Source organism: Ovis aries, chromosome 15 (genome assembly GCF_016772045.2).
Source record: "Ovis aries strain OAR_USU_Benz2616 breed Rambouillet chromosome 15, ARS-UI_Ramb_v3.0, whole genome shotgun sequence".
NCBI classification, from domain to species: Eukaryota; Metazoa; Chordata; class Mammalia; order Artiodactyla; family Bovidae; genus Ovis; species Ovis aries.
In genome coordinates this window covers 62,573,707-62,593,469 of record NC_056068.1, presented here as the reverse complement: position 1 = coordinate 62,593,469, position 19,763 = coordinate 62,573,707, and the positions used below count along the sequence as shown (strand labels likewise).

The following is a 19,763-nucleotide window of genomic DNA, read 5'->3' as shown; positions in this document are numbered from 1 at the left end:
AAGATCATCGCGTCTGGTCGCATCACTTTATGGCAAATAGATGGGGAAACAGTGACTGAGACCTTTGATAGTATTTCACTAATTTTTCTCTCCTTACTATATGTATCAGTTATCAGTTCAGTCGCTCAGTCGTGTCTGACTCTTTGCGATCCCATGAATTGCAGCACACAGGCCTCCCTGTCCATCACCAACTCCTGGAGTTCACTCAGACTCATGTCCATCGAGTCGGTGATGCATTCCAGCCATCTCATCCTCTGTCGTCCCCTTCTCCTCCTGCCCCCAATCCCTCTCAGCATCAGAGTCTTTTCCAACGAGTCAACTCTTCGCATGAGGTGGCCAAACATAGTATTGGAGTTTCAGCTTCAGCATCAGTCCTTCCAATGAACACCCAAGACTGATCTCCTTTAGGATGGACTGGTTGGATCTCCTTGCAGTTCAAGGGACTCTCAAGTCTTCTCCAACACCACAGTTCAAAAGCATCAATTCTTCGGCACTCAGCTTTCTTCACAGTCCAACTCTCACATCCATACGTGACCACTGGAAAAACCATAGCCTTGACTAGATGGACCTTTGTTGACAAAGTAATATCTCTGCTTTTGAATATGCTATCTAGGTTGGTCATAACTTTCCTTCCAAGGAGTAAGCGTCTTTTAATTTCATGGCTGCAGTCACCATCTGCAGTGATTTTGGAGCCCCCCAAAATAAAGTCTGACACTGTTTCCACTGTTTCCCTGTATATCTCCCATGAAGTGATGGGACTAGATGCCATGATCTTAGTTTTCTGAATGTTGAGCTTTAAGCCAGCTTTTTCACTCTCCTATTTCACTTTCATCAAGAGGCTTTTTAGTACCTCTTCACTTTCTGCCATAAGGGTGGTGTCATCTGCATATCTGAGGTGATTGGTATTTCTCCCAGCTTTCTTGATTCCAGCTTGTGCTTCTTGCAGCCCAGTATTTCTCATGATGTACTGTGCATAGAAGTTAACTAAGCTGGATGACAATATACAGACTTGACGTACTCCTTTTCCTATTTGGACCCAGTCTGTTGTTCCATGTCCAGTTCTAACTGTTGCTTCCTGACCTGCATATAGGTTTCTGAAGTGGCAGGTCAGGTGGTCTGGTATTCCCTACTATATTTAGTCACTCATGAATGGAAAATACTCATTATAAAACTAGGTTTGTGACTCTGCTAGTTCTGTTGCAAAGATCATCAAAACTCTTGGTCAAAAAGCTTATATAGCTTTACATTCTTTAACTTACTACATTCCTCTGTGCATACTTTTGATTTTTATCACTTGCTTTAAATTTTCTCTGACTTCTATTCTAATTTATTTTACATATGACCTCCAGCATAACATCCTATTTATCACAAAAATAGCTATTTGAAGAAAGTGAAGTACTTTTTTTTTTTTCTGTCCAAGTTTTGCTTCCCTGGTGGAAATGGAAAGAAGAAATTAAATTAGATTATACACATCACGGACTCAATGGACGTGAGTTTGAATAAACTCCAGGAAGTGGCAATGAACAGGGAGGCCTGACATGCTGCAGTCCATGGGGTCAGAAAGACTAGGACACAACTAAGTGACTGACCTGAACTGACTGATACATTTAAAATCATTAATATAATAATCTGTCACTTCTCCATACCCCACCCTATTAACAGCCACCTAATATAAACTAAACTATTGTATAGACAGTGGTTTGCAGCCTCAGTTTCCCAGAAGCTATGTGGCATATCCATGACATATGACAATTGTAAGAAAAGATTATTAAAAATGCTGCTGCTTTTTCAGACTACATAGTTTTAGGTTTTGGTCATCAAAAATAATATATTGAAGCAGATTGAAAGCAGAAGCCAGATACTAAAGAGATCACAAAAATGTAAAACAGTGCCATCGTTTTCACTAATTTGTTGTTGAAGTTTTAATTTCTAATATAATATTATAGATTTGACCCACATTTTATAAAATGTCTCTAGTTCCTCAGTTGTAAGAGTGCAAAGTGATTATAAGAAGTTTGAGAACCATTGATATAATGCAGAATCTGTGAGACAATGTTGTAAGTTCTGTTTCTCTGAGTTAGCTTCCCATAGCACAAAGAAAAAGACAGTCAACCGAAGGGTAGAAAATTTTTGTAAACTATCCAGTAGTGAACTAATAGCTATAATATGTAGAAACACATGCAGTGCAATAACCAAAAGAAAAAAAAAAAACACCACCTCAAAAACGGCAAGGAATCTGGAAAGACATTAACTATATACAAATAGCCAATAAAAACATGAAAAGTGTTGAACTATCAGTGAAATAAAGAGAAAACTACAATGAGAAATCAGTCTGCTGTTGCTGCTGCTAAGTCACTCTACTGTCTTTTAAAATCATCAAAAAGAATACCGAGTGTTGGTGAGAGTGTAAGAAAAATTGGAGCCCTTTTACTGGTAGAACTGTAAAATGGTTCAGTCACTTTGGAAAACAGTCTGACAGTTCTTCAAAGTGTTATATAGTTTGCTTTATGGCCTAACAATTTCACTTCTGGGTATACACCTAAGTAAAAAGAAAATACAAAAGGAACTCCACTCAAAAACTAGAAATAATCCAAATGTCCATTGAGTGATTAATATAATGTGGGATATCCATTCAGTGTGATATTTGGCACTGGAAAGTAGTGATATGAAGACACGAAGTTTGAAAACATGCAAAGTGGAAGTCAGAAACAAAACACATTGTGTTATTTACATGAAATGCCTACACATTTATGGAAACAGTAGATTGATGGTTGCATGGGTCTAGGCGGATTGGGAAATGGGAATGCCAATTAATGGGTATGGGTTTTTATTGAGGGTGATAAAAATGTTCTAAAATTTATTGTGATAGTAGATATACTAAATTTAAGCATTGAATTTTACACTTTAAATGGGTGAGTTGTATGGAATTTGATTGTCTCAATAAAGCTATTAAAAATAAAAAAGGTCAAACATGTATAATGTATCCTACCTCCATACTTTAAGTCAGTTATCCATGGGGGAATTCTTCAGAGAGAAGTTGGTATTTTAGCAATACTCTTCGACTAGAAAAACTGTTCATAGGACAGATACTCAGGTAGTTCCTCAGCAACATGTTTGCCCTATACAAAAAAAGTCTGTCATCTGCTTCACAAGTTCTTCTGTTTTTGTACCCATTGGAAATAGTATATGTTATAATTTTTCTGATTTTTAAAACTGTGCATTTCAAAGCAGCTCCTAGTGTCACCTCCTAGTACCATTAAATGTGCATGCATTGGGAACTGAACTAGTCCAGCTTTTTTTCTGTTCATTTGATTTGGGGCCCATCCTACTCCCCATTAACATCTCCCTAAAGGATGATAATAGGATTACAGGTATTCCAAAGACAAGCTGGATTTTGATAGTTTCTTTATAGTTGTTTTGGGGACATGTAAACATGAGACAGCTGTTTGGCTATAACTAAACAGAGTTCTCACCTCATTCCATTACAAATGGGCACCAGAAATGTGACAAGTTTTCTTAAAGTGACCTATTTCTCAGATCTGGTGACAGATTCAGGAAATAATATTGGGTTGGCCAGAACAGGTTTTTCTGTAAGGTGTTGTGGAAAATGATGAATGAACTTTTTGGCCAACCCAGTAATACAACTCTGCTCTTTATGAAGCCTCAGTCTACTTGTTGATTCTAGAAAACTGTTCCATTTTCATTTGCTTGACAGCAAATATAGTAACCAGACCACAAAACAAAAATGTTATACTCTTGGTTACCCAGCTGGTTCATATCTGTGACAATGAATGACTTCTTATTGTGAGAAATGTGGCCTTTAACTACTAGAGGACACTGGGCCATTTTAGTTATCTTTTATTAATTAATTCAGTTGATAGAGAATTATATATATAGATTCTTTTACAAACATTTGACTACATCCTTGTCCAGAGCAAAACATTTACCATTGTAAGAGATTCTGCAAAGAGCTGATTCATAGTTCTGCCAGATTTAACTGGACTTTGGGCAGATTCATATAATTTAATTATATTTTTATTATAGAATGGGATTATTGGTTACTTAACAAGGAGTGGTGATTAAGGCCTAACATAGTAGATGCTCAATAAATGTTTTGTTTTGTTTTACTTTTGATCCATCATCCTTTCCTTGGGCTTCTTAGTCCATGGTAACTCCTTCCTCCAGGTGTCTGTTGATAGTTTTTGGTGTTCCATGAACTTGAATGGGCAAAATAAAGCTTTTTTCACTAATTTCTAACTGAAATCAAGCCTTCTATTATGAGTATGGGCAAGAAACCATGCTAGTACTGTTAGCAACAGCTATGTGACTGGGACAGAAGTGTTCACAGTGCTATTAGCACTCATCAGTAGACTCACTAGATTTTATTTCATGTGATAAGTATTTGTTACTATGTAAAACTTTAAGATATTTAGATAATTATTTATCCTTGCTGCAGTTATGCTGGTCAGATATTAGATGCCATCTTCTGAGTTTCTCTGTTCTGCAGATTATGGTATGTGGTGGTGTTCAGTCACTAAGTTGTGTCCAACTCTTTGCAACCCCATGAGCTGCAGCACTCCAGACTGCTGTCTTTCACTATCTCCCAGAGTTTGGTGAAATTCATGTTCGTTGAGTTGGTGATGCTATCCAACCATCTCATCTGCTGCCCTCTTCTCTGTTTGCCTTCAGTCTTTCCCAGTATCAGAGTCTTTTCCAGTGAGTTGGCTCTTTGCATCAAGTAACCAAAGTGTTGGAGTTTCAGCTTCAACATCAATCCTTTCAATGAGTATTCAGGGTTGATTTCCTTTAGAATTGACTGGTTTGATCTCCTTGCTACTCAGGGGACTCGCAAGAGTCTTCTCCAGCACCACAGTCAAAAGCATCAATTCCTTGGCGCTCAGCCTTCTTTATGGTCCAACTCTCATATCAGTACATGACTGCTGGAAAAACCATAGCTTTAACTATGTGGACCTTTGTTGACAAAGTGATATCTCTGCTTTTCAGTATGCTGTCTGGTTTGTCATAGCTTTTCTTCCAAGGAACAGGTGTCTTTTACTTTCATGGCTGCAGTCACTGTCAACAATGGTTTTGGAGTCCAAAAAAATCTGCCACCGCTTCCACTTCTCCCCTTTTATTTGCCATGAAGTGATAGGACTGGATGCCACGATCTTAGTTTTTTGAACGTTGAGTTTTAAGCCAGCTTTTTCATTCTCCACTCTCACCCTTATCAAGAAGCTTTTTAGTTCTCTTCATACTCTGCCTGTAGAATGGTATCATCTGCATATCTGAGGTTGATATTTCTCTTGGCAATCTTGATTCCAGCTTGTGATTCATCAGCCAGGCATTTCACATGATGTACTCTGCATATAAGTATAGTATACATTATCTAATTTGGTAGGTTAATTTTGAAGACGTGAATTTGAATGATTTGGCCTCCCATCAGACTGCTTTGATATACTAATTGTGCTTATTAGTAGCTTTGATTAGCTTAGCTGGGTTTTAGGTCGTAATTTAAAGTTCTGTATCATATTTACTTCTTATTTTATCATTAATATTTTATGATTTATATCTTACAAATCCTCATTTATTTTACAATATTTTAAAAATTTGTTTTGTCAAGAAGTAAACTGAAAGTCTTTGTTTTGTCGTATCCCAGGTGCCCCTTAAACAATGCACATACTAGGCACTGAGGAAATATTTTTCAGGTGCACAATAAAATTTCAAACAGCAGAGAGTATGTATACAATGTGTAAAGTCCACTTGTATGTGGGGTGTGTGTGTCTCCCCAGCCACCCCTACTTTTTTTTAAACTGCTGTTATGTCCCATGTTGCTGTTTATAGACCTGCCTTGTTTGTTCTTTTTGGTGGTTACAAATTCCATAATTTATTTAACCAGTTTTTAAAAAATGATTATGTAAATTATTTCTGGTCTTGCACAGCAACAAACAGCCACATAGCTGAGTATTCTGTGCACATCTTTGTACACATGTAGAGTAGGCTAAGTGGCCAGAACTGGAATGCAGGGTCAGATATTCGTGTTAAATTCTGGTCAGTATTACTGCTTGCACCTGCCAACAGTTTCAGAATGTCTTTTTCTACATATCTTGACCAGTTCAGTCAGTCAGTTGAGTCACTTAGTCGTGTCTGACTCTTTGTGACCCCATGGACTGAAGCACGCCAGGCTTCCCTGTCCATTACCAACTCCTGGAGCTTGCTCAGACTCGTGTCGATCAAGTCGGTGATGCCATCCAACCACCTTATTCTGTCGTCCCTTTCTACTCCTGCCTTCAGTCTTTTCCCAGCATCAGGGTCTTTTCCAGTGAGTCAGTTCTTTGCATCAGGTGGCCAAAATTGGAGTTTCAGCTTCAGCATCAGTCCTTCCAATGAATATTCAGGACTGATTTCCTTTAGGATGGACTGGTTTGATTTGAGAGTATCTTTGCCAGTGCAGTGTTAATTATAAAACACCTTTGATCTCTTATGGCTTATACTTGTTTTTTTCCCAAGTGTTTAAAGTTCATTGATCTTTTTCAAAGGCTTTTAAAGAGCGTTCCCACACAAAGATAAATTTCAGTACATTTTCTGATGGTTCTTTCTTGTGTTTTTGTTTTTAATGTTTTTGATTTGTCTGAAATTAATTTGATAGAATGGTTAAAATTGGGATTCAGCTTTTATTGACTTTGCAGTTGTTCTAAGATAGTTATCCTAGCATCATGCATTGAATAACCCAACATTCTGATTTCAGATATCACCCTTATTTGCTGATTTTCCATGTATCCTCTTTCTGAACCATCCTGATCCAGTGATTGGTTTATCACCATTGCAGAACTCTTTTATTCTGTATCATGTTTAGTATATGAGTGGGGCCAGTGGTTTTCCTTTATTAAACTTTTCCAGTTTTAGTTTCTTGAGCAAGCTTCTGAAAGCTCTTATATATTAGTTCAGTTCAGTTCAGTTCAGTTGTTCAGTCGTGTCCGACTTTTTGCGACCCCATGAATCGCAGCTCACCAGGCCTCCCTGTCCATCACCATCTCCCAGAGTTCACTCAAACTCACATCCATCGAGTCCATGATGCTGTCCAGCCATCTCATCCTGGGTCATCCCCTTCTCCTCCTGCCCCCAATCTCTCCCAGCATCAGAGTCTTTTCCAATGAGTCAACTCTTCGCATGAGGTGTCCAAAGTACTGGAGCTTCAGCTTTAGCATCATTCCTTCCAAAGAAATCCCAGGGTTGATCTCCTTCAGAATGGACTGGTTGGGTCTCCTTGCAGTCCAGGGGGCCCTCAAGAGTCTTCTCCAACACCACAGTTGAAACGCATCCATTCTTCGGCGCTCAGCCTTCTTCACAGTCCAACTCTCGCATCCATACATGACTACAGGAAAAACCATAGCCTTGACTTGGCGGACCTTAGTCGGCAAAGTAATGTCTCTGCTTTTGAATATACTATCTAGGTTGGTCATAACTTTTCTTCCAAAGGGTAAGCGTCTTTTAATTTCATGGCTGCAGTCACCATCTGCAGTGATTTTGGAGCCCCCCAAAATAAAGTCTGACACTGTTACTACTGTTTCCCCGTCTGTTTCCCATCCATCATGAGAAACGCTGGACTGGAAGAAACACAAGCTGGAATCAAGATTGCCAGGAGAAATATCAATAACCTCAGATATGCAGATGACACCACCCTTATGGCAGAAAGTGAAGAGGAGCTAAAAGCCTCTTGATGAAAGTGAAAGAGGAGAGTGAAAAAGTTGGCTTAAAGCTCAACATTCAGAATATGAAGATGTGTATTAGTAGGACATCATAATTTTGATAGAAAATCACATTAGTCTTTTAAAACACGTTTTCCTTTCTAAATGTGTACTTATCAGTGGTGGAAACTTGATTTATTCCAAAGGAAAGTGTACTTCTTCCAGGTTTTTTTTCCCACTTAAACACATGACTTAAAATTTTTTTCCCCAACTGGTATTTCGACATAATTGCTTGGTGATGTATTAAGTGCCACCGAGGAAGGTGAGAGGGGAAGAGATGTTAGAGGCAGTGCTTCCCTCTCTTTCCTTTCTTGAATATTACTAATATTTATTGCTACGTTGGGCTTCCTTGGTGGCTAAGATGGTAAAAAGAATCCACCTGCAATGTGGGAGACCTGGGTTCAATCCCTGGGTTAGGAAGATCCCCTGGAGGAGGGCATGGCAACCCACTCCAGTATTCAAATCCCCATGGACAGAGGTCCTTGGCGGGCTATAGCCCATGGGGTCACAAAGAGTTGAACATGACAGCACAGTGCAGCATTGCTGTATTATAATTTCAGGAAGTCCTCCCACAAAGGCAGAACAAAACTTCATGCAAATTTATCTGGCCTACTTTGTATCAGTTTCTTTTTGTGGTACAAAATAATGTGAATGACAATTTGAAGAGTAATACTTGTATTTATGCCACAGGTTCTGGCTACTTTTTTAAGTATTGACTTTAAGATTGTATTTCTATAATAAAAATAAAACCACCTTTCATTAAAGAGTTTAGAAAATACTGAGAAAGGGGAGAAAGTCAGCTGTCCATCTACCACACATCACCCAGACATGACTACTAACTATGTTACAGTCTTTTCAGTCTCTTTCATTGTAGATTTCTTTAATAGTTTTTGTATACAGTTTGTAAGTACAGTTTCATATACAGTTTGCTGTATATACAGTTTGTAAATCATACTTTTAAAACTCTTACGTCAAAATAAAGTTTTCATGTCGTTTCATGCTTTTTCGTTGTGATTCAGGGTGAATTCTGTATAGCAGTGTTTCTAAGTGTTGGTCCAGGGGCCTTGCGGGTTCCTAAGACTTTGATCTGTGAATTCATACTGTTTCATAATAGATTTAAGACAGTATTTGCCTATTTCACTTTTAATTCTCATGAGTGTGCAGTGGAATTTTTACATGATTTGATACTGCAGTAGGTTGAGTTCAGAAGCATACGTGAAAATCCAGCTGCATTTTAAAGCCTGCCATATTTATTATACACAGATTTGCAAATATATGTCACAAGGATAATCATCTAATGAATTTTTAAAGTTATTTTTCATTAAATTGTATTTATGTTAACATGTAAATACTTTTATTATTATTTGTATGTTAATAAATATCTAACCTTGTCTCAGTTTTAATTTGTAACATGGTAAATACTGAAATAACCTACATAAACAAAAGCTCTTTGGTGTACTCACTTTTTAGAGTATAAAAGGGGTCCGAGTCTAAAAAGTTGGAGAACTGCTGCCGTGTTTTATTTCATAAAAAAAGAGATGGCTTTATTTAAATTTAAAAATGTTTTAATCTTTAGGTATGTGTCCATTTGAATTTGTTATTATGCAAATGATTTAGGTTACAGAAAATGAAGGCTTCTTTTATAAGAGGACGTTTTCATGCTTCTTGTGATACTGCATCTGGGGACTAACATATTGTGCTTGAATTAAATTAGTCCTGAGATTTTTAAAACAGTAACTTGAGTTCATTGTTTTTCTTCCCCCTAGGCAGCTGAGTATGTCCCAGAGAAGGTGAAGAAAGCCGAAAAGAAATTAGAAGAGAATCCTTATGACCTTGACGCTTGGAGCATTCTCATTCGAGAGGCACAGGTTTAGTGATATAGGATTACATTTCCTTCTCTATGGGTCCAATCACACTACTTGGTTCTGCAGTAAATAATATTTTCATAATCCTAACATTGTAAATGCTGTTTATTGGTTTTCAATTTTAGAATCAACCTATAGACAAAGCACGGAAGACTTATGAACGCCTTGTTGCCCAGTTCCCCAGTTCTGGCAGATTCTGGAAACTGTACATTGAAGCAGAGGTTAATATTTTATTTTATTTTTTCTTATATAGCATTTGATGGGAATTGCAACATACACTGTAGTGATAGAAAACAAATTAGGAACATAGATAGCACGAATAGGACAAGGAGGATTTAAAATGTCTTTTGCCTTTATTTTGTAAAATAGGTATGAAGGAGTAATTAAAATGAATTTTTGAAATTTGGGTCTTTACAAGCTGATGATTGTTGCATTTTGGAGTTGCAACAACATTAAAACAGTTTCAATGGTATTGGAGTGCTTTAGCCTTTTATTTACTTGTCATGTGTCAATTTATTGCCTCCTGTGTCATTTATTTAGAACTCATTTTTCTTTTTATTCCTATTTACAAATGAATCTGGTATTATAAGGAAATACAGAAATGTTAACTTAGTTTCATAGGGTGTTTTGAGTGTCTGGTGAAATGAAACCTTTAGATAAAAAATTATTTTGAATTTTAATTTTGTGAAAATGCATGGTTTGTCAATAAATGTAAGCACTTCAGTAAGTTTTAAAATTTTTCTGTAGGATAAAGTTTACATTATACAGTAATAAGTTAATATGAACTCAAACCTATGTAATCATAATTTACCCAATGATACTTTGTTGTTTTTTTTTTTTTCTTTTTAACTGTCTTGAAATTTGAAGTCAGGCATTTTATTTTAAAGAGTAAAGGCCCCATTCTTGTTTATGATTAGAAGGGAAATGTTCACTTTTGAAGATCAGAATTAGTAATCAAGATGATAATAAAATGTTAATGTATTGATAACAGTTGGCACCAAATAATCATTTTTCTGGTGATATATTAATGAGATGGGGTGAGATGGTAATAGTTGATAATCCACATTAAGCTGAAAATTGATATCCATTTTTTATAACTTATTTATACTTATGAGGTAGTCTTATTTGAATATTAATTTTATAATATAAATTCTCAACATAATCAAGTACACTGCAGCCTCGTCATAACATTTTCACAATAACTGAAATTTGATAATATATGGGTCTCTTTTGGACAAATCAAAGGGTTTAGTCAGCAATACTGAACAGACTTCAACACAACACAGTGTCACCTGTGATGTGTCCCTCAGAATGGACCTAACTAACTTCAGGTTTAAATTGAGGCTACAGTGTACTCACTGTATTTGTGTTATAGTTTATATTGTATTATGTTGGGAGTGGGGGATTTACTGGACAATAGCAGGAACATTGTGTGTGTGTTGAAGTTTTTCTGTGTGGTTGTGTATGTGGTATGTGTGTTTGTGTGTTTGTATGTGTGAGAGAGATTGTATCTTATGTGGAGTCTGGTTGTGATTTTGAACCAAGACCATATCCTTAAGGTTTTATCACTTATCCTTTTAGACCATTTCCTTCCTTAGTATATCTAATCATCAGAGTATACTGGCATGAAATTCACCAGGTGAGTGAATAAAACTGTCTGAAATATGCTGAAGCCAGGATCATCTACCTATACTTGGTCTTCATTCAGTGTGACTTTACATATTAGCTTATATGCAGATATTCAGCAAACTCATCAGAAATTAACATAATTGGTACATGATAATTTTTGTGTAATGAAATAGTATGTTCTGAGTTTTAGAAATTTCTTTCAGTTTCTCAGGTATTCAGTTATCATTCATTCATTTTATTATCGCATAATTAAACTGAAATTAGCTGTTAGATATTCATTCTGTAAACATAAAGCACAGTGAGTCTATTTCTTCCACTTCCTAGCTAAAAATAAAAACTGAATTCTAAGACAGATCAGATGTCATTCCAAAGGGCTGAAGTTGTCTAAATAACTGGCTCATTTCACATACTGTTTCAGAGCTGTTAGCAGTTGCCTGACATTTATTTAGTTGGTAATGTTTGCAGTTTCACACACCTGCACACACAAATACGAATGTATGTGTAAAATGTCTTTTGATTTTAAAAAAAGGTACAGAATATATATGTGTATTTCATAAAATTTTTATTTCTGGTTTAGGAATTAAGATGTTACATTGAATGCAAATTTTTAAAATGCATATCCTGAGCAATGTTTTTCTCTTTCCTAATTTGTTCTTTTTTATTTTCACATATGTACTTTGTTTAGTCTGTGAGGGGCTAAAGTTTTCTTTGGCCGTATGATTCAATGTAGCCTTTAATTTTCTGGAGAAGACACATAGCCTATTTATGATACATTAAAATCTGAAGTAATAATAAGAATGTCTTCACATTAAAGGTACTACTAACAGTGTTTGCATAACATCCTGTATGCACTGTCAAGAAAATAAAGTTTTGTTAATACATTTGTTGTAACTCAGTACTTCATGGTGGGAAAGTTGTAAAATTTCTTTTATTTATGTTCAGTTAAATCAGTGTGTGCGAGTCCAAATACATTTAGTTCTTTTCTGATAGAAAATACATGCATCTTTTAAAATGAGATAATTTTCCCCAGAGAAACTTCTTATAAATCCTACTTCGAAACAAAGTGGCAAGGGGGAGTGGTGTTTTAGGGATTTGGGGAGTCAGAGGGTTGCTTTTAAACTTGGAACATCAATTGGAAATGGGAGCACATTATAAATAATTTTTAGTAAAGAAGTCAGTAACACTATCTGATATTTTCTCATATCAATGAGCATTTAGCAATACTTAGATACTTTTGTAAACTTCGAACTTTAAAATGTCATCCTTAATTCATTACCTGCTTTTTTTTTTTGCTTATTAAAGGTAAAATTCTCTTGTTCTAATGAAAGGACATGTAGGACCACTATCTATATATTTTAATGCACCTATATATAATACACACCTAATTTCAAAATTAGGCCAAATTATTTTAATATTGTATATATTATATAGGAGATCATATTTTGCCTCCAGTTCAGAGAAATGCTTTCCTCTTGAATTCCAAAATGATACTTTATGTGGTCTAGCCATATCTTAGAAGTGAACAGTATGACTGTTCTTAAGTAACATAGTTATAAGTATAAAGTCTTAATTGTTAAGGTATGAAAATAGTGAAGGAAACATCTTAATACATCTCTAGTTGACAGATGTCTTAAATCTGCACTGCAGTATTTTTTAGAGTTTTTTAAACACTGAAGTTAAGTGATATCCATTTAGAACCTAAGTGCTCATAATGAACCCCTTTTTAGAATGGTCACTAAGTATTAGTGAATTGAAAAAATTTATAGTTTTTCTATTTTTTAAGTTGGTTTTTCCCCTTTTGGTTACTGTAGCTCTTCATGTAGCTAGGTAATCAGTGTGACAGCATGTAAGCTACAATATCTTGGTGTTAGCAGTAATTTGTTTTTAATTGAGCCACATTCATAAGAAATTTTCTTAGGATGATTTTTTAATTGTTAGCTGAAGGAGAAATGAAGAAGGTAATACTGCTGGTAATAGCAACATTGTGTCTTGCTGTCTGTGAAAGCTGTAATTGTTTAATAAAAGTATATAGAGAATTGATTGCCTTTTATTACAACTATTTTAATGTGAATCCTTTTCTTATAATGGGATGTGAAGTACATACTTCAGTTTTTCAAAATAACCTTTCTACTTGGGAAAAATTACCTTTAAAAGTACCTTTCTTCTTGGAAAATCGAAGTGAACTCAGGATGGATCATGGGTGACCTAAATTGAAATAAACTTCTCCACTGTCTATACTGTTTTAATTCCTCTAAGTAGCAGTTTAAACTACTGTGTTATAATGTTTTGTACATGTTCAGCAATGTGATTTTTAAATGCAGGAAAAAAATTATAGATCACAACCTCTTTTCTATACTTTAGCTTGCAGTCTTCTTTTTTAAAAAATCTGTACTCTTTTCTTATAGATCTGCTCTTTTCCTGTTTGTAATAAATGTTGGTCCATGTCTGTGTGATTATTCAGATTGTCCTCTAAAATGCAATATGTTTTTTAAATCTATAGTTTCTTACATGCATGTTTAAATGTAGTGTAGGAGTGTAAAAGAAAACAAACTATTTGCAAACAACTGAACTGATGATCAAATACCTGAAAGTGATATGAATAATTACATACTGTTTTTAAAACAAAGGAAATATTTACATTTACTATTTTAAATAGCGAACTTCAATTTTAGGTCTTACTGAAATATCCCATTCATTTTTCTGGCATTATAGTAGCATAGATATTTAGGTGTTGTCACTTCTACTAACATGATCTATACATTTTTTCCCTTGGAGCCTTTTCTTTTCACCCCAGTCATTACATAATCTATTTGCAAAAGGACATAGTTAATTTATGAAACAAAATTTCTCTTAAAAATCTTAGGTTCTATTCTTTATATCTTCAAGGTAGTTTATTATGTGAAATGTAGCTAGCTATTTTCAGGCAAAATTTTGTACTAATCAACCTGATCGTTTTTATTTTTTTTAACTTTGTATAACAAATTTATAATCATTGCAATCACTGATAAAAAATACTGGGGGAAAAGGATCATTTTTTTCCCCCTCTTCAAAGACTCAATTTTTAACCAGGCTTTCTTATATTCTATTTTTGTGTATCTCATAGAGAGTTACAGTGTGTTCTGAAAACCTGGAAAAGGCATTTCTAACCAGGTTTTAAATTCAAACATTCCAAAAACTGTTTTGAAACAAAGGGCTATTGGATCATGCAGGTTTGAGGTTTCCCTGTGGGTAGTGGTTTAGCCTAAATTTCCTGAGCATTTATGGAATAACAACACTTAATATACAATATTTGATACTTAGTTGTTTTTTTTTTGATTACTGGGGATTATAATCAGTAAGACGTTAAGAGTATTTATTTGGAATACAACCTCCACCCCTATCCCAAAAGATATTAAAGATATGCTCCAACACATGGCAACCATGAATAAACAAAAATGAGTCTAAGACCTTTACAATAATAGGGAGTCAGAAACCCCTCTATTTGGAAGCAGAATTAATCGGTTTTGGTTCTAACTTCTGAGTATAAGGGAACCTGGTGGCACTTAATTGACTTCCTCTTAAAAGACAAGACTGCATAAAGGCTCAACTGTTTTCTAATAGGTTTGTTGTGTTATATTTTGTTTAATATGTGCTTTCAACTTAAAAACAGCTGTTCCTTTTAAATGAATGAGTATGGCTCAAGGCATTCCCAAGAAATGAAGATGTCTGAAATAATACTAGTGATATCTATGAAAACTACACTTCTGAATGTGGACAAGAATGCATTTATTTGCTTGTAAATAACTTTTTAAACTTTAATTTTTATTACTAAACAATTTTGCTCTGAGCAACTTTGGAGCAGAAAACAAGTAGTTGATTAATATAATGGTATAATAAACTGAATTCTGTATAAAGTTTTCCTCCATGTATTCAGACTCTACAGCAAATTCAACAAAATGGTGAATATTTGCTTTGATTACAACCTGTTGAGAAACTAAACGACTTTTCAAAGCTCAGGGAAGCATAACCTGGGGTAAGTTTTACCATTTTATATGCTAGGAAACCTCCAAAGAAAAATTTTGTATTTGGAAATGTTAAGTGATAGTTCTGAAAACCATCTGATGTCAAGGACGGTGTGAAATATTTTGGGATAACTACTCTGAAATGTAAAAATATCCAAAGATGAAGTCCCAAAGCTATTTTTAATCTCCCTAATACTTTGATTCATATTACAGAACATGCTTGTTACAACCTTTTTTTTAAAAAAAAAAATACAAAGTTTTAGCTCTGGCATATGCAGATAACACCATTATAAGTCTTTGTCTAAAGATTACATGTAAAATGGTCTTTTTTTTCTTTGTTTTATTGAGATATAATTGACATACAACATTTTATAAGTTTGACATAAAAATAAAATGATTTGATATATGTATGTATTGTGAAATGATTACCACAATGTTTAGTTAACATATATCACCTCACATGTTAACAAAGGAACTGCTATTATGATGACATTTTCCGTAACTTACTTTTTCATAACTGAATTTAAAGAAAAAGTAATGACTTGCATATTGATGATTTTCTGAAAAATTCTTTAATCCAACAAACTATGGCTCTATATGTATTACATATTTAAAGTCAAGATGGAGATTACATTTCAGTCAGATTTAGAGCTGGAAGATGAATTAACTTAGCCCCTTTTCATACATGAGTAAATTAAATCAAGAGATTGTTACCCATTTGAGCCAAAGTGTGCAAACAACACAATTTTAGGATCACCTGGGAAGCTTTTAAACCATCTAGGCTTTTCATTTAGCACCCTTGCATTACTGACTCAATCTCCAAAGAATGGCCATGTGGGATCTGTTATTGTTAGCTGTTTCTGGCAGCCAGTTTTGGTAATTGAGACTTTCTTTAGAGGGCAATAATTGAATCATATTACCATATGAGTATATTTCATACCTGGTAGAATAATTCCAATATTTGTCTGGGTATAAAATCATTGTTCTTTTGATTATGTCATGTTGTGATTTATCAGTCAGTATATAATCTGTCAAGAAGTAATCTTAGAGATATCCATTCTTGTAGTATTTTTGACAGTGTGACTATTATATCTGTGGTCAGATTTAGGGTTGCATTACTGAACTTGTTCAGGTTTTTGTTTTTTTCTTTTATTTCTGGGTTTTGAAGCCCGATTTTCTAACTCCATGAACTTTCTTTTTTTAAAAATACAGTATAATCACCTAAGTGCTAAACTCAAGAATCAGCTTTTAAGGAAGTCTTCATGTATTAAGAGATGGCCACTTAAACTGTGGCTTGAAAGGATTACTGCAGCCTTTTAAAAAAAAAAACAAAAAACTTTTTGTTTTGTATTGGGGTATAGCTGATTAACAATATTGTGATAGTTTCAGGTAGACAGCAAAGGGACTCAGGCATACATTTACTGTAGCCATTCTCCCCCAAACTCTCCTTCCATTCAAGCTGTTATATAACATTGAGCAGAATTTGATGTTCTGTACAGTAGATTCTTCTTGTTGGTTATCCATTTTAAATACAGCAGTGTGTATGTGTCCATCCCAAATTCCTGAACTATCCCTTCTCCCACTCCTTCCCCTTGACATCCATAAGTTTTGTTCACCAAGTCTGTGAATCTGTTTCTGTTTTGTAAGTTCATTTATATCACTTCTTTTTAGATGCCACATTAAAGGATTTCATAGGATATTTCTCCTCTGTTTGACTTCGTTCAGTATGACTTTATAGGTCCATCCATGCTGCTGCAAATGGCGTTTCATTCCTTTAATGGCTGAGTAATATTCCATTGTATATAGGTACCATGTCTATCCATTCCTCTGTTGTGGACATTTAGGTTGCTTCCACATCTTGGCTATTGTAAACAGTGCTTACAGCAGCTTTTTTAAATAACTAATGTCAGTTTTAAATGACGGTCAGTTCTGGTTTTCCTGAACCATAAGGGATTGGGTTGCATACATCATGACAATACTTTACATTTGCTAATAGCAAAGATACTCTCATATGTAAACAAATTTAGAAGTTTAGTCTGTGATCCACTTTCTACTCTAATTATTGTTCTAGTAATGTTCCTTATAGCAGTCTTTTTAATCAAAGTCTAATCCAAGATCATTATATATAGGTGTCATTCTTCTCCAGTCTCCTTGGATGTTGAACAATTCTCAGTCTTAAATTTTTTATTCCTTTATTAAATTCAGGTTATGTTCACTATAGCTGAAAAGCTGCAAGTGGTTGTGTGTCCTCATCAGAGGCACATGATGTTCATTTACTTCTTACTGGTGATACCAGTGTTGACATTTTCCTTGACTGTATATTTACTGTTTTTACTTTTATAACTAATAAAATAATGGAGAGATATTTTGAGACTCTGTAAAGATCCTGTTTCTCAACAACTACCCACTCCGTTTGAACTCTTAACAATTATTGCCTGAATCAGTCATGTTTTTCTAGGGCTTTTCAGTATATGTATTATTGAATATAAATGTGTACTTAATTATGCAAATTTCAGCTTATTTTTATTTGAAAACTTGGAAAGTACTGGCTTCTCCTTGCCCTCAGTTAACTGTTTTCCCTTTTGATCAGTTTACTGATAGTTGTAGTTAGAAAAGTTGATGAACCAAATTTGTTCACAAATCAGGGGAGGTTAAAAACTTTGCTCCCCTGCTCATATAGAAACTTAACTGGTATTATGTTTTCAAAACAATCTGTAGGCTTTGGGAAATATCTTTACTGATTTACTTAATTGATCAAATGGCAAATTATTTCAAGTAAGAATTTGTGTTTTAGAAGTCATGAGATCTTTGACTTTACAGATTAAAGTCAAAAATCTAGATAAATACTTGTGTTTGAAAATACCATGTTTTTCAAGTATTTGCTTAAATTCTCTGTTGTTTCAAGTATAAAGTTAACACTGTAAAGGAAGTAATTTCTCTATTAACAGGTAATAAAGCATGGAAGTGGTATTTTCCCAGAAGAAGTGATATTTTCTGTGTTGTAAATTTGAGTTTCCCCAAGTTCACAGAAGAGTCATGAGATTTACACTTAAAGAACAGATATTGCAAGTTGAAAGAACTTATATGTCTGTGATTTAGTATTTTATAATTGGGCTAGTTATTTGCCACGGATCTTAAGGGGCGTGTCAGAATTCTCCCCATTATTATTAAAACAGTGATCTGATAATTTTTGCTAGTATGGGAAAGATATTTATTTTAAAAATGCAAGGAATTTGTAATTTTTAGTCTGTAGAGGATAGTATGGAAGAATACTAATGACACAGAATTTAGAACCTGGTGACCTATGATTTGCTGCTGTTAGCTTTTCAACCAAATTAATGTGACCTTTCAGAAGCCATTAATTTTTCTCTGCTTTCCCTTTCCAGTTTTTTACTATGAAAATTTTAAAACAAGTTGAAAGAATAGTATATTATGGTAAATATTTATACACCCTCTGCCTTACCTCAGTGTTTTGCCATATGTACTTTTCCCTTCTCTACATACACAGTATTGTCCTACATAACCAAAATTTCATTATCCCACTGAAAAGGAAGAGTGTTCTAATATAATTTCATACCCAGCTTGTTTTTATATTTTCCAACTCTCATACTCTTTGTAAAATTCCCTGTTTCTATGATGGATGAAATTCTGTTTTTTATCTTATTATTATAGTGATCCTTTTTCTGCTGTATCTTCTACTTAATTTTAACAGATCTCATACTATTTTCCACTCTTTTCCTTTCCCCTTATGTGTAAATTGTAAAAGGAAATGTCCCCATTAGCTATTCTAGACAAGAGATGCCTTGCCTTCATAACTATCCTGATTTTAGAGAGTGGGATGGGGGATTTTTTATATTACTGAGTTATTTTATTCCAAATTTAAATATATTTACAATCAGTTAAAATTTTTGTGGATCTTACCCAAAATATGCGTAGGATTGTACATGAATTCTTAAAAGTAAGCAAATGGTTTGTGCTTTCTTTTTAGTATATGTGCTGCTGAAGTGAGCACTAAGCAGATGTTTTTAAATTATATTACATTTTAACTGTTGATCTACAAAACTACTAAATTGCATAGAAAAATGCTAGTCTATGGACATTTAAGGAAAAGAAAAGTGTGAGGATATTTTTGGAGGTGAAATATATTCTAGAAAATCCATTGTTGGTTTTCAATTGCTATCTTATTGACAGTGATTTTTTCCTTTATTCTGATTACTTACCAAAACAATAATAACTAAGAATAATTAGGCCTTTTATATATTCCAAGCACTGTTTTTAGTACTTTATAGGGGATATCTGACTAATCACAGTTTACCTTTTAAAGTAGGTAAGTATTATCCTCTGTTTTTTGCAGATGTTCAGCTTTTCTGAAGAATTCTTAAGTAGCTTTCCTAAGATCAATAGTACTAAAGTGTAAGCTACTGGGAGGTAAATAGGAAAGCTGGGGACATTCTACTCAGATAACCTATTTCATAAGTCTGGGCTCCTACTTACTAATCACACTATACTAACAACTTAAAGGA

The 19,763-nt window shown here is 34.4% G+C and overlaps 1 protein-coding gene across 4 annotated transcripts in view; it reads left to right on the top strand.

Moving 5' to 3' along the window:
- Nucleotides 1-19,763, top strand: part of CSTF3 (cleavage stimulation factor subunit 3) — a 67,963-nt gene that overhangs the window by 7,716 nt on the left and 40,484 nt on the right. For 2 of the 4 annotated variants that reach the window (XM_042233327.2, XM_004016384.6), the window contains exons 2-3: nucleotides 9,512-9,613; nucleotides 9,736-9,831. In XM_042233327.2, the coding sequence (XP_042089261.1) occupies nucleotides 9,512-9,613; nucleotides 9,736-9,831 (198 nt within the window). Of the gene's footprint in view, nucleotides 1-9,511; nucleotides 9,614-9,735; nucleotides 9,832-11,191; nucleotides 11,250-15,152; nucleotides 15,252-19,763 lie in introns of those variants that run through there. The other 2 variants (XM_042233326.2, XM_042233328.2) reach the window with 2 other exon arrangements.